This window comes from Anthonomus grandis, chromosome 3 (assembly GCF_022605725.1).
Source record: "Anthonomus grandis grandis chromosome 3, icAntGran1.3, whole genome shotgun sequence".
NCBI lineage: Eukaryota > Metazoa > Arthropoda > Insecta > Coleoptera > Curculionidae > Anthonomus > Anthonomus grandis.
Window position 1 is genome coordinate 41,055,161 of NC_065548.1, and position 24,752 is coordinate 41,079,912.

Below are 24,752 nucleotides of genomic sequence, written 5' to 3' on the forward strand. Positions count from 1 at the left end.
ATATGCTTGTTCTGTTCTCCCTTCGTTTTATAGAAACTATTTTCACCATTTTTTTATTTAGTTTTTTGTTCCTATTATATGGCCAATTCAAATTTTTAAGTTGTCGTCCTGTATATATATATAGTAAACTATTACTAAAGTTAAACAAAATGTGAATACTATTAGTTATGCCGATGATAAAGCCTATTATATTACGACGCAGCATAGGTTAAATTAACTTATGCTTCTGGATGTTTAATTTGGGCCCGCATTTGAAATAAATAACAATTAACAAGTGCTTAGGCTTACTCTATAAAATATTCAGAATTTACATTAGATAGGCAGTTACAATTAGATGTTCACATAAAAGAAATAACTTAAGAGCTTTAAGGTTTAATATCAAAATTTAAAAGACTTCGAGGAATTTCTTTACAAAAAACCTTTAATATATAAATTCATTACTCATTATTACAGTCGCGGGTATATGGACTTATTGCTTGGGGAGTAATTCGGAAATAATATACAAAAATATCTTTCAAAAAATAATTATTATAAAAATATCTTTATACTAATTCTACGGATTTTCTTTTAAGTGAAACACAAATTCCCAAATACTCTATTACACTATTAGAACTAGTTACTTAAAAAAAATTGAAAATGACACCGTTTAAAAAAAAACAAAAAAATCTATTCAGCAGGTAGACCGTCAAATATTTCGCGACATTAATAATATGTAAATAAAATTATATCTATAAAATTATTAAAATCGATTTTTGACAACTCCTAAATAACATTTGCGTACTGGTTGCGTACTACCATGAAGACAGCTTTTATAAAGTTTAAATGGTTTTTTGAATAAATACTATTTTAAAATTATAAACTTTGATTGGGTACATATTTCTTATTTATTATATTAATGCTATTTTCTTTTCTTATTACAAAACTCTAATTCCGTACAAAAAAAGATTGCTTTGCTTCTGTACTAAAATATTTATAACCATTGCATTTTCGTTTTTTTTTTTATAATGACTATGTAATTTGGTAATAAAACATATCATTATAATATTATTTTACTGTAGTACGTCATTTATGCTTCTATTTGTGTTTGTCTTACACCTTTTCTATATTATACCCATAAAAGTGCACTCTAGTATTCTGTTTTTTGCTTTAGTAGATCCTTTTCTGGCCCTGCCCTGAGGTGGTACAGTGTCTTAGCACCACTTCGGTCTTTATACCAAAGTACTGATATTGAAGAAAAAGATGGGCGACTGTTTTCCCGACCGATTACAATTGGCAGCATTGTTTAAAGATTGACATGGTATGCCTCAATTATGGCCAGCTTTTTGCGATTTGGTCCCAATGTCCGTTGGTGTAAATTAAATAAATTTATATATCTCCTCCAATCGCGCTGTTTTAATAAGTTCGATTCTATAAAATGTAAATTTGCCGTAGGGATTCTCCTTGTTAATGATCGCTATTAACGATCTAGATTAGATTAGATTTATAGTGCAGTGAGCAGCCGAAGGCTGTTATGCATATAGGTCTCCTAATGGACCTAGACCAACAGCCTTGGAAAAACCAATAAGGCTCCCTGGTTTAAGGGACTTAAAGTCGCGCGTAAAAGTATTACTCAAGAATTTGAACCTAGCGCAGGTGAGTGATAAGCATTCCCCGATAACGTAGTCTTCTGGTTGTATGTAATACAGATAATATGGAGATGACACCTTAAATGACTGAATTTCACGTCTTTTTAAGCGCAGTAGATTTGTGATGACGCACGCAGAGAGGCCCGTCTATATTATGTATCCTAGACTGTTCCATACCAGGTGCTAAGGCATCCTAACAAACTGAACCCTGCATCTCACCTTTACCAGTTCCTCTAGGACCTTTATGCACTCCAGTACGAGCTTGGAGCTCAACTTTTTGGTCGTAATAGCCTTAATAGTGGCCCTGCTGTCCGACCAGGTTGATGCGATTGTGTTGCGGTGTTCGCAGTTTAAAATTTCCTGTCCTCATTTTAACACAGCAAAAACTTTAACTTCGAAGACAATAGCATCTAGTCAGGTGCCATACAGTCACTGCCTACTAGAAGCAGAAGGCACTCCTGTACGGCCTGTGACCAGATTTTTACATAACTAGTCTCTCAGCTCTTAGTTCACATGTCCAATGGCGGAAGGCTCAATAGAGACTCTAGCGCTCTAGTTGGCGCCGTTCGCATAGAACCTGTTAACGTGAGACATGCAAGGCACTAGACTCTATTCAGTTGGGCCCGGATTTTTACTTTCTCTACACATGGCCATCAAATGATGTGTATGTGAGAAAAGACTTGACAATAGATGAACAGATCTAGTGAAGAATCTTAGGGAAACACCCCAGGTGCTGCCAAAATCTCTTTTGCAGACCTTCTTAATTCTGGTGTCTGCGTAATTGTACCAGAAAAGTTTAAAATCTAGTTTTATTCTCAGAAATTACACTGTCCTGGAGGATTGCAACTGCACTTGACCTAAAAACACAACAGGTGGTAAGCCAAACTTGCGTCTCCTTGTGAATAGTAAGAGTTGACTGTGGTTATATATCCACCCAATATACGCAGAGCCCTGATTATTAGGTTGTCAGCATAAGCCTGTGTGTATAAGCCAGTTCTATTTAAATAGTCGATCAAACTGCCGACCACTAGGACCCGCAAGGTTAAGAAGAATACCTATTCCTGCCAGCAGCCCTAGCCGCCAATTTTCTAATAACATCGCTGTTGAACCGGGCAGATACGTAACGCTGCGAGAGCATGGCTTACCACCAACATGGTACTGAGCCATGGCACTCGAGTGCTTGGCAGATTAATGCAAAAGCGGTGTTACCAGCGCTAATCTAAGGTGGCTAGCTATTAGCGACATTTTTGTAGTACTTATCAGACGTTGCCAGAAAGCTGCTAAGCTCTCTCTATCTGGGTTTTTTTTCGTGGACGTTTATAATCATCTTTTTCTTTTTTTGCAGATGTGTTCCGTTCTGGGTCTATTGTGGAGAAAAAAATGGCGTCACGACACTTGTTAAAATATACTCTCTATACTTATATAGATTAACAATATTTTTTTTACTATCGTAATTTTCAATAAATAATGATAATAAATATCTATATATGCAAATATCTTATAAAAAACAGAAGAGTCAACGACATATTTCCGAAATTAAAACCAGTAATAATTATTAGCAATATCAATTTCGTAAAAGTCTAAGTAGAAAATGAATTTATAGAATTTCTTTAAATAGCAATATTACAATAGAAAAACGATAACAAATCTTTATTTTGTGATTAGAAAGGTAAATATTTTTACCTACTGCACTACCTGTTCAAAAGAAAAATTCGTAAAGCTGCTATGAAGAGCTAAATTTTTGAATATTTGTAATGCTAAACCAACAATAATAAGATTGAAATTCTATTTTATAGAGCTGTAATATAATACATAGTTAAAATTATAATAAAAAAATATATATAAGATCTTGCCGGGACAGATGATTAATATGTAATTTAATGTTAAAGGTACATGTTGCACTTGTAGCAGCTTATTTAAAAAAATTATATGTAAATTATATAATTTAAGCCAAATTAGTTCGTCGAAATAAAATTAAAATTTAAAGTTAAAGAACCATACAGCAACATATATACATTTACTACATCACACTTTATACATTTAAAAGTATAAAGTCAATAGGTATATGGTTATACATTTAATTCGATAGCATTTTACAGGAGAGATCTTTTAAATAAGACAACTGGTGTCTCTTATTCTTAATACCATATAGTAATCTGCAACAGGAATCTTTTTTTTTTCTACTAATCAAAGACAAGCCATATATAATATCAATGTAGAAATAATGATTTAGGACGAAGCTAACACAGTAATATTTTTAATCTGAAATTAAGTGACTGTTATTAAATGTATAATAATTTAAGAAAAGATTTTTTATTTAGGTGTTTAACATGATCGCTGAAACGAAGATTTTCATCCAAAATTAATCTAAGATTTTTAGCTGAATTAGCATAGCTATCCAATATAATTTTAACGTTATTTTTAACAATGTCTTCGTTATTGTCGATACATAAAAGTATCTTATACTAGTGTTTGGATAATCTGTAGTTTTTATCAATTCTGATATTAAGTTTTAAATAACAACTTATGTTAAAATAGAAATTATACATTTTAAATGTTTTTTTTAAGCATTGTCAATATTCTTATGAAATGGTAATTTATGTGAATTTTAAAATCACGGAAATGCATTTTATCTATGGCTTTGCAAATGCAAGAGTAGCTAGTCGTCTGTATATAGAGCAGCACATATAATAGAATGGTAACCAATAACCAAAAATTTTTGAATCTTCATAGGCGCAAAATTGAAACTTTTAACAAAACCAGCAATAAGGGAGGTAGGCCACATATTATTCGAACATTCAAAGAAATACAAAAAAAAATCCTAACGTTTAATATTAGTCATTAAGTTGTTTGACATATCTTTGTTATACTCTGCTAGATACTTAACATATTCAAAGGCTAATTATATTTCCTCCTCGTTTCGTAAATAAGATCAGGCATTTTCTATTTACCACGCGTATGACGAATTTTAAAGAAAACAATCTTTGCGCCCTGGATACATATCCAACTCACTCTGTTTTCGTGCCGTACATGCCGAGCATTATTACGAGTAAGTTTAGTTTTATTTTGTCTTTCTATTGAAATTGATTTCTTGTGATTATTCTTATTCAAGTTATTCATAATTTTGGTCAAATAATATGACATATTTTACATGAGAACATTGGAAATGGTATATTGAAATTGTTTATGTTATTATGATATATTTTAGGTACTGTTTATTCCCTTATATATTATTTACTTTACCCTCCTGTTTCGGTATGTACTTATGTACTAAAGAGAGAAACATTTTTAGCTTTAAAACAATTTAGCGGAAATTATTATAACCTCACGTTGGATTTTTTTCTTTACACAGGGATCTTTAAGTGGTTAATATTTATAATTTTTCTATGAAGAGAGTTTCTTTTCTAGGCTCTTACTTGTATACCCCATACTTCTTATACGTTGTATACCCCAAAAATATAATATTTTTAAACACTATGGTTTTTGGCATTTGGAAGAGAAGAAAATCCTTCTATAAAATTTGAAAATGATGTGAAAACAAAGATTTTTGATATTAATTTCTTATAAGAATTAAGGCTTTCACTATAATCACAATTTAACTTTGTTGCTGGTTGTAAAGCTTTTACCCTCTTATCATTATTTTTTAATGGTCTTAGCAAATACAATATGTTGCCAATAGAAATCAAAACAATCGAAAATATAGAGTATACAGTTTGTTAAAAAGGACTTGTTAAAATAATTTAATCGGAAATTTAGTATAATAAACCACTTATTTCGAAAAAAATTTCATATTGGTTGGTCTGGTTTGTCTCGTTTTTGTTTGTATAATATAAATATATGTATGTTTGAGATAATTGTAAGTGTTTATTAGTAATTAATTTTTTTTTAAATGTAATCTGGTAATTATTAAATAACCTCATTGTATAAGTTGTATTAGTTTTTGACTAAATAAACGATATATATAGGGTGTCCCGAAAGTAATAGGACATAGAACAACAGTAGAGTATTATTTGATTTATCATTTTTTTCTCATAGGTTCTGAACCAAATGACATATTGACATGAAATTTAGAAGATACGAGTATTTTAAAAAGAAAAATAAAGTTTCGTATACAGTTTTCGTGTTTTCGGTAGAGGGCGCTTGTTGCGTTAGTTTTTACTTTTTTAAATCCCCTAACGTGTTTGCAGCTTCGTATATTAGTTTGAAAAGTAACAAAATAATTTCCTTTTTTAACATTACATAAAAATGTATGTTTTATTAAAGTCGCTAGGAACAATAATTTTTAAAATAATCGTACTTTTAGGTTTTAAATTTGTAAATGACTTAAATTTACTAGATTTTTAGTAATGCAATCTTAAATAAAATAAAATTAATATCTGAAAATATTGATATCTATGTAAAATTAGAATAGTTACTAACTAAAAAAAAATATTACGACTATTTTGTTAATTCTTATATATCTCATAACCAAAGTAAATAATATTTACTTTTTTTATACTTTATTCTCAAACAAATATACCAAAAACAATAATAGACAAAGATACTACAAATAACGCTACTATACCAACTATTTAAAATGCCCTCCAATAACTTCAATGCATTCTAAAATACGTTTAACAAATAAATGACTGTCGTATTTTAAAAAGAAGATCCTGTTTATTTTTTAATATATTTACAGAATTTACATTTAGTTCATTTAAATTATACAGGGTGTTATTTGAAAACTTCCCACCACGGATTTATCGAAAACTACTGTAAAAAAAAAACGCCGAAATACGTCAAAAGGTTTGTCAAGGGGGACAACTTTCTACCGTAAAATTACTTCACCCCCTTTCACCCTCTGCCCCCCAGGGTCATCCCCTTAAAAATTTTAAATAGCATGGGGTATCGAGTAATAGCTTGTTTAAAAGGTCTTTCGAATTTTTTTATTTTGACGTTTGATTTTTTTAAATCGGTCGATTCGTTTTCGAGAAAATTAGAAAAATCTTTGTTTATCTTAATTTGTTCAGATAGAAAACAAAAACATGAAAATATCAGTTTTTATTTCAATAAGTGTTCAAAATGTTGCCCATTAGGGTTTGCCAAATCTACAATTCGTTTATAATTTAAAACGGAAACTACCAACATAAACAGCAATTCCGAAGATTAGACGTGGAAAAAACTAAATAACAACCTGAATTTTTTTTAGCATTCTTTTCATCAACACAGATATCCTGGGCGAACTGTATTTATTGTTATACTTGCTTAGTTATTTATAGTTGCTAAGAAAAATAAAGAACTTATTTTGTCGTCAGTTACATTTGTGACAGTCTGGGAATGGTGAAAATTTATTTGTTGAATTAAAAATTTTACTTCCAAAATGGTTTACACACTAGCCGAAAGAGTGAAAATTATTCTAATTTATGGTGCCCAAAATCAATGTGCTCGGCAAACTGCCGTCACGTTTAACGCCAGACATCCAGAGAAGATAACTTCGCATAGGTATGTTTTGGACCTCGCTACTAAGTTTACTGAAACTGGATCTGTTGTAAATAAAAAACGTGATCATCGGCGAATTTTGGATGAAGCCGCTTAAGTTGAAGTTTTGGGTCATTTTGCAATAAATCTTAATACTTCATTACGCAAAACTGTTGCTGCCACTGGTATTTCAATAGGCTCAGGTCACACAGTTACCAAACTTCATAAATTTCATCCATTCAAAATGAAAATATTGCAAGAGTTAACCGAAGATGATTTCGATAGGCGAGTTGAGTTTTGTGAAAAAATTACGGAAGCGATTAATGATAATAATATTCATGTAAAGAATATCTGCTTCAGCGATAAATGCACATTTTATCTAAATGTATTTGGTAATAAGCATAACTGTAAATATTGGAGCAATGAAAATCCTTATGCATTTGTAGAAAGGCATACCTAGTACCCTCAAAAAATTAATGTATGGGCAGGCATTTTAAGAAATAAAGTGATTGGGCCATTATTTATTAACGGAAATTTAAATGGAGACATTTATTTGGATATTTATTTGGAAAATACCATCAATCCGCTTATTACTGAATCCATTGAAAATTAAATCGATGATGATGGAAACCCTATACTTAATGAGGCTGAAATTGTATATTTCCAGCAAGACGGCGCTCCTTCTCACTATGTACTTCCCGTTCGGCAATAGCTAGACGACGAGTTACCAGATAAATGGATAGGGCGAAGGTGGCCTATAGAATGGCCTGCTAGATCTCCTGATATAATGCCGTTAGACTTTTTTCTATGGTGTCATTTGAAATCTATTGTGTTTACTCCCCAACCTGAAAGTTTGGATAAACTTCGTCAACGCATCATCGACCGCTACCATGATATCCCACAACATGTTTTTTAAAATGCCCGTCAGGAATTTGAACATCGCCTATTTCATTGTTTGGCCAAAAACGGGCAACATTTTGAACACTTATTGAAGTAAAAACTGATATTTTTATGTTTTTGTTTTCTATCTGAACAAATTAAGATAAACAAAGATTTTTTTAATTTTCTCGAAAACGAATTGACTGATTTAAAAATATTAAACTGTTATACTTTTTTTTTTTAAATGAAATGCAATGGTGAACCTATGAATGCCAAGTTAATCAAAAGAAAAGAAGTACTAAAAATAATGAAAGGTTTATGGCCTTAAGAGGGACTCCAAAAGTTGTTGATGCCCGGAGGAACTTAACCCCTCTTACCTCAAACGCCCAGAGAAGGAATCCTTCACAATGCTGCTAGCTCAAGCCAATGTGGGTTCTAGCTTCTTTCTCAACCAAATGAACCAAAATTTCTTAGGTAGTAACTACCCAAGAGTTACCCAAGTAAATGTCAAAATCAGTATGGCGCCACCAAGTTTTAGATTTTATATAATACTAATGGAGGCCCAATATTTATCAAAATTTATTTAGGCAAGTTCAAAACGAAACTTGGAGAACAAAATCAAAGTCAAGTCGGTATACACTATTGTTTCCAAATTACCTATGATATTCTAACCTACTCAAGTGAAAAACAAAATAACAACAGAAAATAATAATTTATTTAAGTCTTGATTATCACAGAGAATTATGTTAGGTTAATTTATTTATCTTTAAGAGGAATAATTATTTAAGTTGGTAATAGGAACCACAACATTTAAGTTTCTAATTACAAGAAAAACAAAGTTGTCAACAGAAAACGTGCCATAAAATTAAATTTTCCAGAATGGTGCACTGTCATTCGTGACCATGCTTATAAGAAATATATCTATAAGAAATATACTAAAAAAAATACATAATCAAAAATGTGGTTGTCAAAATAAAATAAATTATGTTACACCCAAACCGTTTGGGGAACGAAGCTTCAATTCGAATTAAACTAACAATTGACATGGCCCGGTATATCCCGCCACGGACATTGACCTAAGCAAAAAAAAAATGACAACCCTAACTGTTGAAGCTTCCCCAATCAAAATTACCCTTTTATTAGTTTACTCTAATATTTACTAGCTAATCTGAGAAAATTTGACATCTTAGGACTAATCTGAAAATAAATAATATAACCCAAGTATATACTCGTAGTACTACGAAGCCGGCTGCGTCTTGCCTCACAGGAGTCACTTGTCACATATATATGTACTCTTATCAGTAATATTCAATAATAAAATAGCATCGATTAAATAATGTCAATAAAATTTTAAATAAACTTTTGAGACAAAGTACAGTCGAACCTGGTGGGTCTTTGGATTATCAAAATAATATAAATATATCCAGCCTTTGAATGAGAAAAATAATTACATCCCCTAACCACCACAATTCGGCTTCACCCCGCTCAGATTGTAAAGTCATATATGTATGTATCTCAACTCAAAAGATAAAAGTTATGATAATAAAAATAGAATAACTGAATAAAAAAAAAATGTTATGTTGTGTCACTTAGCTCCACACATAGCAGACTACTTCAGATTCGAGATTCTCCCAGTTATCCAATTCTCAGTCAAAGAAAAACTGCAGGCTTCCAAGCTTCACCTCTTCCACTTCACAATACGCCAAGCTCTGGTAGTGGTCTAGGTTAGACGTTAGTTCACAGTTGTTTAAAATCTCCTCTAGATTAGAGCCAGTTGAGTAAATAACCCCAAAATAAAAGTACCATGTGGCATGAAGAAATCAGGTCCGTACAAAAAAAATCCGTCCAAAATCCATGTTATGTAGCTTTGTTACTTAAATTGTCCCCTGCCAATGACAATCAGGACCGCCATTTTGCCGATGTTCGAGGGCACGTGAAAAATTATTAGGTTTTAAATCGCCATAAAGGCCAGTAAATTCAACAAAAAACAAATTATAGCATTACGCCCAAAAAGATGATTTACTATCACCACATTTAGTCAATTATATCCCCATATGGGTAAAATTCACACGAATTTCAAAAAGAACTAAAGCACTTTTCACTTCATGATGGCGGTCTGGAAAAAGGAAGGACCGCAGAGGTCAAACCCGTATTTAAGCAATCACGCACAAAATGTATTGCCAATCGAAAATAACTTAACTTTTTTTTATAAGTACCATAAAACCTTTTATAAAAAAATAAATAACTAAATTTGTGGCCCAAGGAAGTTGGCAATGAAAATATGTATCACTATGACACTCGATTTTCCCTAGACTAGTAACTTCTTGCTATCTTCCAAGAAAACTAATATTTACATAAGATAAAAAGAGACAAAAATTAGATAGGTCAGTCCGAGTAAAATCAAACAGCATATCTGGTATGGTCAAGCCAAAATCAGATATTGTACTATGAACAGTACAACATACACAATAATTGTACATGCCCAATTAATTATTATTCGTTATAAAATAATTAAATAAAGTATGGAATAATCAATATGGGATATAATTTAAATTCTAAAATATTTCTTTAGTCCAGAACCGGGTTTTATAAGAGTATAAATAAAATTTCATTAACAACCAGTACAATATGAAGCTGAAATGTACAAGACTAAATGAGTCAAAAAAAAGAAAACTGCAATTTGAAATGGCTAGAGAACAGAACTATGGGTTACTTGGGAGGCTATTACAGAGAAGGCATTACTAGTACCAATCATTAATATTTGTAAAATATCTATTTTAAAAATATAACTGTAATCAGTGCTTTTAATAAAGAGTATAAAATACAAATTTTAACCTGTAACAAAACGTCAAAATAAAAGACTTCGAAAGACCTTTTAAATAAGCTATTACTCGATACCCCTTGCCATTTCAAATTTTTAAGGGGATGGCCCTGGGGTGCAGAGAGTGAAAGGGGGTAAAGTAATTTTAGGTTAAAAATTTGTCCCCCTTGACAAACCTTTTGACGTATTTCGGCGTTTTTTTTAAACAGTGGTTTTCGATAAATCCGTGGTGGGAAGTTTTCAGATGAACACCCTGTATATAGGACTATCATAAATAATTGATTTCAAATATCCCCAAATACAAAAGTCCATGACGTTTGTCTGGACTACGCGCAAGCCAAAGCAAAGGTCCTCCACAGCCAATCCAATGTTCGGGATATTGTTCGTCAAGGTAATTGCGTACCTGTCGAGAAAAATGCGCTGGCGTTTTATCTGGCATAAAATACATGTTCTGCCTAACATTTAATGGTATATTTTCTAGAAGATCTCCAAGTTTATTTCCTAAGAAATTTAAGTAGGAGTCGCCGTTTAAATAAGGTAGTAGTTCATGGAAGCCTATTATATAGTTTCCAATAATACCATACCAAATGGCAACTTTAAATTCATGCTAGAAATGACGACTGACAACTGAATAGGGGTCGTAATCGAGAATAACTTAATTCGTCCCTTTTTTTACCTAGCCGATTTATTGGTATGATTAACCATAATGTTGCTAATAAAAAATTTACTCATTTTATTAAATTATAAAATATGATATATACCAGAAGCCGCACTTGCATATTTTTCTATTTCGAAAGGATACTTAAATTAAGTAATCCAAAATAAATAGATAGGCTCGCTTGGACCTCAGTCCTTTAGGTTCCCTGATAGAAGATACATTTGTAGATGCATTGCGCTATGGCGTTACTTTAAGCGTTTTAAATTTAAGCCAAATATCTTGAAAATTGCAGTGCCAAAAACTAAAAAAAAAATTTTAATAATTTTAACACTTTGTAGAGTTTGGGCATATAGTTTTGATACTGGTATATCCCAACTTCTATGAAGGTGTCAGAATTATTTATTTATTTTCTATACCAATTTAATGGGTTGGGTTGGGTCATAAATAATAAGCCACAGGTTTATTATTGCAAGAAATTGTATTATTTTATATTTTGCTTATGTCTACTATGCTATGTACATTATTACTTACGCACTAACAGGTACATATTTCTCAACACTAAATAAACCAAATATCCAAATATAAATCAGTATATTCTATTTATCACAATTAAGCGAGGAGCTTTGATGTTATTGTTTGCCTGAAGAAGGCCTAATATAGGCCGAAACGTTGGCAATCAAAGAAAAAATTTGAAAAGCTTGAATTTTTTTTGACGATTTATCCAACTTAGCCCTTAAAACTTAAAAAAAGTGGACTGGGTCACTAAAACAACACACAATATTTATATATTTTTTTTTTCTTTAGATACAAAAGCCAGAAGCACTTATACAATATCCAATAGAGATTCATCCTAAAGGTCTAGTTACGTCAACACTAGGCTTAAAATTCCATCTGAGTAATCGGCATTTTTTGGGAGGTTCTATGAGAGTGAAATGCGTAGCTTCAATTCTCCCTACTCTATTTGGCGATGAAAGAGAATCAGATGTTCAGAGCTTACCCATTATGAGAGATATGAGAGAGGCCTTGTTATTAGGTAAGTAAGTCCTTGAAAACCTTATCAATTTGGACAAAAACATTTTTTTATGAGAATTATTAAAGTTATATTATTGCGTAAATAATTTATTTGTGAATTGGTTTACAATAAATCTATTAAGAACTATTTCCATAACCCAATTTAAGGTACTGCTACAATTCTCTTTTTTATCACATTTTTGATAAAGTTTTTAGTCAAATTATTTACCAAATGTATTGGAAGTGTGCAAACAAACATATCATGTTAGGAGCTTTACTTTTCTATTATATTTTTATTCCTTAGTGCAGAATTTTATTAATATCCATTTTTATTATTAATATCCTCTTAATAAAATTTCGTAATAATTATATATTAAAATACATTTTAATTCTGTAAGTTCACAAAATAGAAAACACAACAATCGCTTTCATTTAAGTTATGCACACGCAAGGTATATAATTATTATAAGAATATTATCTGGACATACTTAATATCTAGATAAACAAATCTAATTAAATAAAATACCTAATAAAAAAAGTTTTTAGTCGTTGTGACTTGAGTCGTTATCTTTTTTTCTTAAATCCCATAATTAACAGCAATAATGCTTTTTTCTGAACATTAGTAAAAATTAACAAAATATTAGTTAACATCATTTGAATTGGTAAAACGTTGCTGAAAGTTAATGAAGTACATAAAAAAAACGTTTTGAATATTGCTAAATTGCTTTGTTGTAGCATATCATCGTTTGAGTTTCACAATAGTATTATAAAATAACAGAAAGAAAGAACGTGGTCAGAATCGAATTTTTTGAAAGGGCTGCCAGAAAGGATTTCAATTAAGCATCTGAAAATTTCTGACCTCATAGGGATTGCGTATATGTAATAGTCACTGCTTAAAGGTTACCTACGTATAAGTAGGCTGTCAACTATAATAGTTCTAGGGACGATATATGAAAAAGAATAAATATTAACTTTTTTAACTTAAATAGAGAAAAAATTGATATGTAATGATTAAATGACTCAATAATATCCGATAATATTACTGGCCTGGAGGATATATTTTGCGCATCCTATGAGCAAAAGAAATATGAGAAAATGTACGTATTATCTAAGTTCCTACTAGTAGCAGTAATGCTCAAGAAAAAGCAATTTATATTTTACATGATGTATTTTATTTAGCCACTAGTAAAACCGAACAAAATCAATTTTGAATTTGCGATCTTTGTATGTACATTATATATGTAACCTAAAATCCGATGGTGGCACCTAATACAATTATTTAATTAAGCGTATAAGTTATATACAAAGTTAACTAGCAACTGAGAAAATATTATCTTGTACTTATATTAAGATTCTTGCTCATCTCGACAATACGTTAATATATTTTTTAATAATACCATTTTTAAATAATACTAAAAAAATAAAAATTATATTATTTCTGTAGCAACGACATAACGGATATGACAAGATGTATTGCCGTAAAACATTATATTAATATATCATAATTAGCGCAAATATTCTGTAAAACTTTGCATAAAGCAAAGCAAAAATTAATTTGCTACATTATAAGATAGTACAGAGATAAATTACTCAGGAAATCTTTTACAAAATAGAAGCACCAACTTTTTATATAAGTCGAAAATAGTCGTATCGTAAAATCATTGGTGACCTTTAAGTACGAAGGCACCATATGATTGACCAATGAATGACCAATTTAGTTTTTGTGTGCCTAAATGCTTATGTATTAAAATGCAGTAGAAATTCATAGTCAAAGTCTAAAATTAAAGAGATAACGATAATGCTACACCCGTTTTACATTTGCATTTATCGTCAAGAGGAGAACTGTAACTTTAATTAGGGGTTCAACTCTATTTAGTAGAGGGTGGAAGGAACGCCGCATATTAAATAGGTTTACCATATATTTTGAAGACTTTATGTGGAATTTAGCAGCATATGTATAGGTAAACAAAAATTCTAGTGGCAGGTATAACTATGTATCAGTAATAAGAATGTTTAAAATCATTTTCAGCCTTTATTATTTAGCCAGATCATTATCGGGATACCAATGTTATGATAAAATTTTCAAAGCGAAAACAACAGCTTAAGTAATTATAACATTTTTTCCTTTCTGGATCTCGTCTAGCTTTTACTCTCGAGGGCATTTTGTGTTGTCTCTTCACCCAGGTTCATATTTTGCTGCCGGGTAATACTTTTTAGTATCCGCAATACAGGCTTTGACTACTCTTCTAATAGGTTCATCCGCTTTTTAATTTCCTGGAATAATATTGTGTCCCCATACCCACACAAAGCTTACATTATTACAGTTTTTCAGCTTTTTTTAGTTTGACTAGGTAGTTTAATACCAGCTTTAAGGTAACTTTGGGGATGTGAAATATTTTTTGGGGCAGCCAGGATATCATATATTAAGATCTGATTGGTATTGTAGGTTTTTCTAAGAATAAAATCTTGGAATCGTTTGCCTTTTATTCAAAAATTGCAGCTTCCGCACCCTGGTAGGCTTTTCATTCGTGTACCAAATCAGATCCTCACAAATAAGGTGGTTGCTGTTATTTCATTCTTCTGTGCTTAGATACGCAACTTGAAATGGAGGGGTATCTATGGCATCCATCTGGGAATTATGCATTGATTTAATCCTATCTCTTCGTCAATTAATTTCCAAAAGACGAAATCAGTTTGATTTGTATGTACCTTAGGGACTGATAGCTTATCAGTTAAAGATTGTCATAACAGCGATGAATGCCTGCTGTACTTACCTTAAAGGTATATACTTACCATTGCTGTCTGTTTTTGTGCTTACTCCAAAAATTACCTTATTCAGATGTTCTTTGTACTTTAAAAGCGCGTTTTGCCACATATAGGTGTGGGCTAGGTATTGAGATTTTTCTAGATTCTTAAGATTTTAAATCTTCAGAAGCTTCTATAGATAATAAAAAAGGAATTTTGAAAAAAAGAATGTAATTAATTGAAGAAATTAAGTATCTTGATATATGACATTGATGTAGTGTAATTATAAGTACTTCTTCTTATAACGTTTATAGGTTTATTACTTTATCATTCAATTCAATCATTCTCATCCTTTGACTTCATCGTAATAATAGGTTAATAGGATAGATCATTAAATAATTTTGAAAGGAAATTTGCTACTTTCAGTTTTGTTTAATTATTATTTTTATTAAGTCTTTAATTTCTCAATTTAACTCCATTTTTTTGTGTTCTTATACGGTTTTATAGCTAATACGATAAAGTCTCTTTACATAATGTACCTAGCCTAAGTAACTGCTTAGTCCATATATGTACATATAACCTGCCGTATTTCATTTATTGTACATTTACTTAAGATAATTAAAATATATAACTAAAAAATACATGTTTTTCAGTACGGAGTTCATCTTCACATCATACGGATCCCATGGTGTATATATTACTATTAGGTATAATTTTTTCTTCTGTTTTTTCAACATATATGAAGTAAATTCTTAAAAAAATAGAAGAAATAAAAATTATTAAATTATTATTTTTCATTTGTTAGACAATCTAGAAAAAAATTTGGTCATGTATAATAAAAAAAAGTAAAGATTTCAGTAATTGTGATAAGTAAATAAGAAAAGCGAGTGCTGTAAAAACTTATTATATATATTTGATCAACAAAAAATATATTATGGCTAAATGTCCCGGCTGACATAGAGATAATATTATTATTATATTTATTTTTTTTTGTTTTACATGTATATTTAAAATATTACATAGAAATGTAAAATTTAATGTATATAAATCTGTGTAAAATAAAATACTGATAAAGTAAATTTAAATGTATAAAACTTTTTTTGCTAATCCTTAAGTCACCTAAATTAGTATCATCAGTAGTTTAATTTTTAGTTTTTATACTTTTTTTAGAATTGTACTAAAAATGTATTTAAATATATTAGAAATTATATATTTCTTTGAAATTTAAGTACCGGAATTTCGGAAATAATAGAAAATACTTAAATAGGCAAAGAGTTACAGTTTTGCAAGTTCTACTGAAAAAAGAGGTTATATTACTTTTTATTTAGCTTCTACAAAATTTACCAGTCCTTAATTTATCACCATCCTTATCAATGCAAAAGGTAACTTTTCTTCTACAACCATTAATTTGTAGATTTCTTTCAAAGCTTTGTAATGGTAGTAAAGCCCTTATATGAAAAAGTTTTAAAAAGCTATTTTATTAAAAGTTTTAACACTAGTATAGATTAAAATAACTATATATACAGCGTGTTTTATTGGTAAAAAGACATAGTCTTAACACAAATCAAAGTTATACAGAAGCTGTCAACCAAAAGTCAGAGTGATTTATCAAACCCGTTTTACGTAATTCATTACAAGCATTATCTATTTTATGGAAAAGTTGATCCTGACTTTTAAGATCTGCGCTATAAACTGAATTTTAGATGTCCATAAAGTCGATAGGAATAAAATCAGATCATCGAGAAGGCCATTAACTAGAACCATATTATCCGATAATTTTAACATACATTTTTAGAAAATGACATTTCATAATTAATTAAAATAAAAAAAAATATATATATAGTTATAAGGGCGCTGGATCCATAATTTTTTTGGAATCTTTTGTATAACTGCTATTTGCGTTTAAAATATGTCTCTTTTCCAATAAAACACCCAGTATACAAAAAATATATTCGAATCCTAAATTTGGTGTTGTTTCCAAAATCCGTGTACTCAACACCAAAAGAAATATACTATTTTTTAAGTTACTATTTTCTAATAAACTTTCTTCTAAACTGGACAGCTACAGATTTAAATTATTATGCTTGTCAAACATTAGAAAGTAGGTTGATAATATTGAATAATATGTTAAAAAAAATATTGCTTTAAAGATATAATCAATTAATTTTTCAGGAATAATTTTAAAAAACTTGTTTAAGTTTTCTTTGCATTTTAGATAATAATTTTATGCTTCTCTAAGAATGATTTTGAATTAACTGAAAGCATTAAAAAATTTTTTTACATATTATTAAATAGATAGTGATGCATTAATATATAGTATATATTATGTATGTGTATCATGTCAAATGCTTTATTTGTATAAAGATATTAAATAATAAATACAAATTTTCATGAAGTGTTAGTTGTTTGATTAAATTGCCATATATAATAAGAAAAACTATTTCAAATTATTTTTATTCAACTTATTATTATTTACGCTAACAATAAGGATTATTCTCTTATCCATATCAGTTCCTAATTTAAAATTAATATATTTCACAATAAGAAGTTTTTTATACTTTTATATTTAAATTGCCTATGCAAATACAGAGAGTCAATTTAAAAACGTAACTAAAAATTTTATTATATTATTTTCCTTAATATTTTAGCATCTTTAAAAAAATTGAAATAAAAAATTGTTATCTAAATATATTTTTTGGATATTTAATATAATTTCAATTAAAATATATGAATCCGTTAGAGGTGCTGTTTAAAATATAATTGTGTAACAGTAGCAACAGGGCCGACTGTCCGATGACGGTGTCGAGGGAGGCGCTGGTGTTGTAGTTGAGATGCCGGTAAGAGAGGTGTCAAGAAACAAAATATATAATTATTACTAAGAGATCTGTTTTAATTACAAGAGAAATAAAATATGTTATATAAAAACATGGTCCTTCGAGCCGCATAGTGAACGAGAGCTCTGTCAAGTAGTGTGAGATACATGAAATCATTGGAAATACAAAAAAAGTCTGTAATACTGCGCGCCATTTTTATGCGTCGTTGCCAGTGTTGTCAAATCGGGTTTTAATGATCTACACAGTGGATTAAATATGCAATTGCAGCTGGTGAAATCGTGGTCTTCCTGTATGGTGTCAAGACAAAAATTGAATTTGGTGTATTTTATGCATTATTGAATTGAAATGTATCCTATCGGTGGATACAGGAGATAAATGTGAGCCTTTTCCAATTTAGTTCTCTTTTATTAAAACCTGTGCTATTGGTAAAGAGTTAAAGGTTCTTATTAAAAAAGTGGAGTAATTAACTCGTGTCAACCTTTTTTCAGAAGGTACTTTGCAGGAAATTTTAAGATAAGAAAAAGGGGTGTTAAATTTATTAGTATAGAAAAAGAAATTATAGCCGTTGAAATTAGAATATTAATATATATAAATATAGAATATTCAGTAATTTTAAACAATTATGATGAGATGCAGATCTATATTAAAGTGTCGAATGACGAATCATATGAATTAAGACAATAAGATGAACGCGAAGAATTTAAAAACATAAACCATAGATTCATGTTTTTATTTTATATTCTTTCTTCTATATTCCACTGATATTAAGCCACATTAGAGCAAAAGTATTAAAACACGTTTGCATCACGTTGTCGCATCATACTAACAAAAACCCAAAAGCGGTCATTAAGCTGGTGAAAACGACAAAAAGCCGCCTGCGACACGTTCATAGCGTCACTGCAGCTAGTAATGCCAACACAACTCTAGTGTCTTAGTTTATTAGTTTCCAACCTATAATTAATAAATAACTGTGTTATTTATATGGTGGTAAATTGAATTACAAAATTTAGGTAATTTTGGAATAGTTTTGAAAAATATCTGTAGAGATTTAAACAAAATGTTGGGGTGAAGTGGTAGTATATTAATTTTTATTTATAATTTTTAGACAACACTTAGTCAAAAACTGTAGAATATTATAGAATATCGTGTGAGGAACAGCGGCAAGAAAGTATTTTTTTTAAAACAAGTCGTGATGTCAAAGGTCGTTTTAAGGTGTATACTTCCTTGAAAATTTCACCAGAGTGTTTGAGTAATTTTCGGCAACATGCTGTAACAAGATTTTCGTTAAATTTATGATTCTTCAGAAGTTTTGGTTAAATAATGTATTAAGGGATAAGTCTTTGCCATCCAATATTAATATAAGGTAGTATTATTTTAAACAACATTTTCAAGAATTAAGTACTCTACAAATACTAAGCAATATGGAATGCTACAACTTAGTTTGCATTAAAATTTATGGATTTACTGATGTACATTTTCGTAGTATTGCGGGATAGTGGAGATATTTAAGGAAGGTTATTGTGTGCGATGTCAATGCAAAAGAGAAAAAGCATCTATTAGTATTGGATAGCAAACTTTATCTGACGCGTCTTGTCTTTAAGCATGAACATATTGGATTATATCATGTCGAACTTTAACAACTTTTGTACTTAATAACAGACATATATTGACTTAAGCTTAGAGAGCGAACTAACCAAGGATGCATTTAAAGCAACGTCCGACGATTTGTGGCGCGACGTAGTAAAGCCAGAATATTTTCAAATAATAATGCTTAATCTTTCTGGGGGCTAAGAGTGAACTAGAGGTACTTGGTAAGTTTTTTTTTTAGGTGCTAGTGATCAGATTAGTGATTTTAGTGCCAGTCAAGAAGGTAAATATCACTATATACCTAACTTTTCACCTTATTTTGGGGGATTCTGAAAGGCTGGGGTGGAATATTGCAAAGATCATTTAAAGAGAGTATTCGCAAATGCGTGTTTGATGTACGAAGATTTTTCTACTATTTTGAGTGAGGTCAAAGCAATTCTTAACTCCCAGCCACTAACTTCTATGTCCCATAATCCTAATTCAGTTATTGGACGACCAATTATGTCTTTACCGGATACAGATGTGCGACATATCCCTAAGAGTAGATTGATTCTTTACAAGCGCATTCAACATATGCGAGTCCTTTAAAGGTTGCGTAGCAGTTAATAAAAGTTGGAATCAGGAATATTGGTAATGGTCAAAGAAATTCATAATGTACTGCCTCTTCAGTAGTATAAGGGTCGTTAAGGTTCATCCAGCACAAGATGAAGTGGCTAGTCTAGAGTGACTAGCTATTGCCATCAAAAGAGGCTTAACTGAAATTTGTGTTTTGCCTGTAGACAGTTGAGAAGAATCGTCTTTTAGTGCTCTTAATCTTATATAAAAAAAAAAAATTTTATATTTATAAAGTAAATGTTTATTAATAACTTTTTGTAAATTAAGTATATATTTCTTATTGAAACTTTATTGGCTTTAAGGCCTGGAGCATGTTTAAAACATAACTGTGTAACAGAGGGAACAGAGCTTGCTGGCTGTCCGATGACGGTGTGGTGGGAGGTGCTGGTGTTGACCTTGTAGTTGAAATGCCGGTGTAGAGAGATGTCTAGAAACAAAATATTTGTAGAGTATTACTAAAAGATGTGTTTCAATTATAAAAGAAATAAAATAAGTATTAATTAAAAACAGGTGTGGAAAGCAATTCGTTAAATGGGAAGGAAACTCGAGAGATGATCTTGTCTTTAAAGTAATTTATTTATTTTTCTCTACAACATTAGATATTTATATTTTTCATAGTTTTAAAAAATTTTAAAAAAATGATAATTAATTACGGGAATTTGAAGATTAGCTGCCAGAAAAGTACATACTGCGTTCTATTCTATTTTTATTTATATACTTTGTTTTAGTCAAGTATTAGAAATATCTAAATATCTAACAAATATATACCGGTTGGAGAATTAAAGTTGTCCAAAATAATAATACCACCGCTTACTCTTATCGATAAGCGGCTGCCTCCGGTCGTCTGATAGGTATTTGCTGTTTTATTTGCCTTATTTTTTTTAATAACAATATTATCGGAATCTCTTAATTTATTTTATGACTGCACGCTACATTGTCGCATTTAATAGGGCTATAATTTTTTTCTCAAACTATTATGGCTGTTTATACTGCTTTCAAAAAAATTTAAATTTTTAAATGGTTTTATGAAAGCAGTTCAGAAGTATTATGTGATGATTTTTTTTATGTTAATTTCAAAATAGACCGATTTCTTGCAAAAATACAGTTTTTTCGTCATTTATTTAAGCAAAATTTTGATTCAATAAACTTTAGTGTAAAAAGCTACTTGAATTAGTGCTTTAAACGCTAGAAACACTAGAAAACAAAAGAATATAAAATTCTTTAATCGTTATAATTATTTACTTCTTTTAAAGTAATTTTTTAAACGTTTTAAAAATATTCCTATATATAAATTGAATCGCTTAAACCACTATTAGTCCTAATTTTAATTTGATTGATAATTATGAACATTATAGTAAAACCTAATATTTTTGTTACTTTTATGAACCATAAAGAATTTTTATTAACCATTTTACATTACTCAATTTCTAATATTTCCAGTAAACTTTTTAAATTTACTTCTGTATAAATTATATCAGTGATAAAAAGGCAATTATTATAATTAAAAATTAAGAACTATATAGTGCATTCACGAGGAAAGCAGCAATTTGCGAAAGGAACAGTATAGTAACATGCGCGTTTCTAAAATGAAAAATTTTAATACAGGGTAGAGGCAAGTAGAAACGATGACGTCAAAATTATTTTATTTAAAAAGAACACCCTGCATGTTATGACGTTTTTCAATTCTATGATATATTCTGAATACGTTTTGAATACCAACCATACGCTTATAGTCATAGGTACGTCAAATACGTAACAGACTAACGAAACATATAAAATTAAAACATAAAAATTTAGTCGTGATTTATTGTACCTAATATTTAATTTGTTGTCCATTTGATTCAATGCGTCCTTTGCAATGAAAATTTCGGTTACAGGATGTCTCAAGTAGTAACTGTGATTCCAACATTAATTTTTTATATGTATTCTTAGCAAGTAAGTAGACCTTATTATGTTTGAATTGTTTCCAATTTTAGAACATATTTAAAAACGGTTTGTCTGTTCTTTCTGACATTTAAATCTGTTCTGACTTAGACCTGGAATCGGTCTATTATGCAGTATAATGAGGTTATGGTAATAGTTATTTATGTAATAGGTGTGTAATAATCCTTTTTTATGAATGAATTCTCATGAATAAAAAAAGGGAATTTTACCCACTTGTAATTTATAAAACTTTTGCTACTACCAAAGAAAATATTAAAAAAAATCAAAAATACCAAATTACTTTACGCACTAGTGCGTAAAAAAAAAACAGCAAAAAATTTTTTGACAAATTATAAATTAAATGTCAAATAAACGTCAAATTACTTTTTATGCACTAGTGCGTCATAAACCCTGGGAAGTGTGTAAGGTTAGTACTTTACGCACGGTGGTAGAAAAAAAGAATTTTTGACAAATACTTTTTCTGACCGTCTCATTAGTGGGAGTGGCGATACTGAATAGCCTTTTAAATCTTCAGGTTTTTCTCCAAACGCTTTATCTTTGAGATTTTCTTAACCAGACCGTTTACAAACACAAATTTAATGGGCCAACAAATCTAAAGGAGTTGCAAGAGAAAATTATTGAATGTGCCAATTTCATATCACTCCAAACTCTTTTGGTATGAAATAGCTTTTATGATAGGTTAACTTATTAAATAGCTAAAAAACGAGATCTGTTTGAACGTTTAACCTAAATAATTTAATTTTCTTAAGTTTATTTTAAAGAGTTTTAAATTTATTTTTGTATAGGGTTTAAAATTTTTTACTTCAATCAAAATTTATATTTAATTTAAATTAGAATATTGCTTTAGTTTTTGTTATGCAATACACAGCATGATGAACATTTTAGGATTTATCAATTCTATGTGCGTTTCAAACTAATCTATGTAAAACCTACCTTAGAAAAATATTATAAAAGTATCTGAACTTTAAGTAAAATTTTGAGAAATATTATTGCAAGTGAAATACACACCCCACAAAAATTATCGCATCACTAGTATTTTAAGATATTTTTAATATTTTTTGGGACAATCTGTATATGTATCAACTTAAAAGATATTTCTGGTTTCTTATCATGGGCAAAAAATGATCGGAATTTCTTACATATTTTTTTTTGCAAAAATGCTCGCGTAGATTATTCCTGTGTTGGCGAATGCATTGAGATCGAAAACTTTCTAAGCAAATAGTGTTATTCTAAAGTGAAAATTAAAATTTATTGTTAATAATGGATGTGCCTGAACGTTTAACAAGACACGTGACTAATGAAGAAGCCGCTAGAATCATTGCGCTCATAGAAGATGACCGCAGTCAAAGATACGTCGCTCGGATAATGGGTTTAACAAAGCACCATATCCAGAGTTGTTAATCGCTACCAAGAAACAGGACATCTATCCAGATGATCCAAACAAGGCCGCAGAAGGGTAACTTCGGTAGTAGATGATCGTTACTTAAGGTTAACGGCTTTAAGAATTAGGCATACCACCCACCTCTAGAAGACTGCAAACAGATCTGTTGGCTGCTCGTAATGTCTGAATAAGCCTACAGACAGTTCGAAATAGGCTGAGAGAAGCAGGTTTACGAGCCAGAGTGCCAGCTAGAGGTCCACGTCTTACCAGAGAACATAGAGTAGCAAGATTGCAATTTGCTAGAGAACAAGCAAATTGGAATATTCAAGATTGGTCCAATATTTTATTCACAGATAAATTAAATTAAGATTTTGACTATATTCATCAGATAGGCGTGTACCAGTATATAGGCGACGTGGTGAACGGCACGATCAGGGTAATTTTTGTCAAACTGAAAGCTTTGGTGGTGGCTCTATCATGGTTTGGGGAGGAATTTCTTTTAAGGGTCGCACGGAGCTAGTACCAGTGAATGATGGAAGACTACATGCTGACAGGTACATAACCGATATCTTAGAACCCCATGTAGTGCCCTATATGCTATATATCGGTGATAATTTTGTGCTAATGCATGATAATGCTCATCCACACTCTGCTAGAGTTGTTCGGCAATACTTAGAAGAGGTCGAGATACCCACCTTAAATTGGTCTGCACGTAGCCCGGACCTTAATCCGATAGAACATGTCTGGGACCATCTAGGAGGGCAAATTCAGCAACATCCAGCACCAATAAAAACACTAGATGATCTTCAAAATGTTCTTTTTGACTTCTGGGCAAACGTGCCGCAAGAATACCTCCAAAACCTGTTTAGAAGCCTTCAAAGATGAATGGAAGCTGTAATTAGAGCCAGGGGGGGTAACACACACTATTAGAAATTCATTGGCTTAAATAAAGTTAATTTTTTTTGTATACATGTTTTGTAAATTTTTTTGATTTTTGTATGTTTTGGTAATTAAAAATGTTTGTTCTCTGTAGATTGAACTGATTTAAAATAAATGTTGCAAAAGTCGTATTATTTGGTGATTTAATTATCTATATCAATAAAATTTTAAAAAATAGGCAAACAATTTAAAATATTTAAGAAATAATAAGTGATGCGATAATTTTTGTGGGGTGTGTAGTTACCCTCATCATTTA

General features: G+C 30.3%; 1 protein-coding gene across 1 annotated transcript in view; it reads left to right on the plus strand.

Moving 5' to 3' along the window:
• LOC126733985 (cell adhesion molecule 1-like) overlaps positions 1-17,248 on the plus strand; it is a 71,875-nt gene extending 54,627 nt beyond the window's left edge. Inside the window, exons 6-7 of the mRNA XM_050437487.1 lie at positions 12,245-12,473; positions 15,850-17,248. Of these exons, the coding sequence (XP_050293444.1) occupies positions 12,245-12,473; positions 15,850-15,944 (324 nt within the window). The 3' untranslated portion in view covers positions 15,945-17,248. The remainder of the gene's footprint in view (positions 1-12,244; positions 12,474-15,849) is intronic.
• The last annotated feature ends 7,504 nt before the right edge of the window (positions 17,249-24,752 follow it).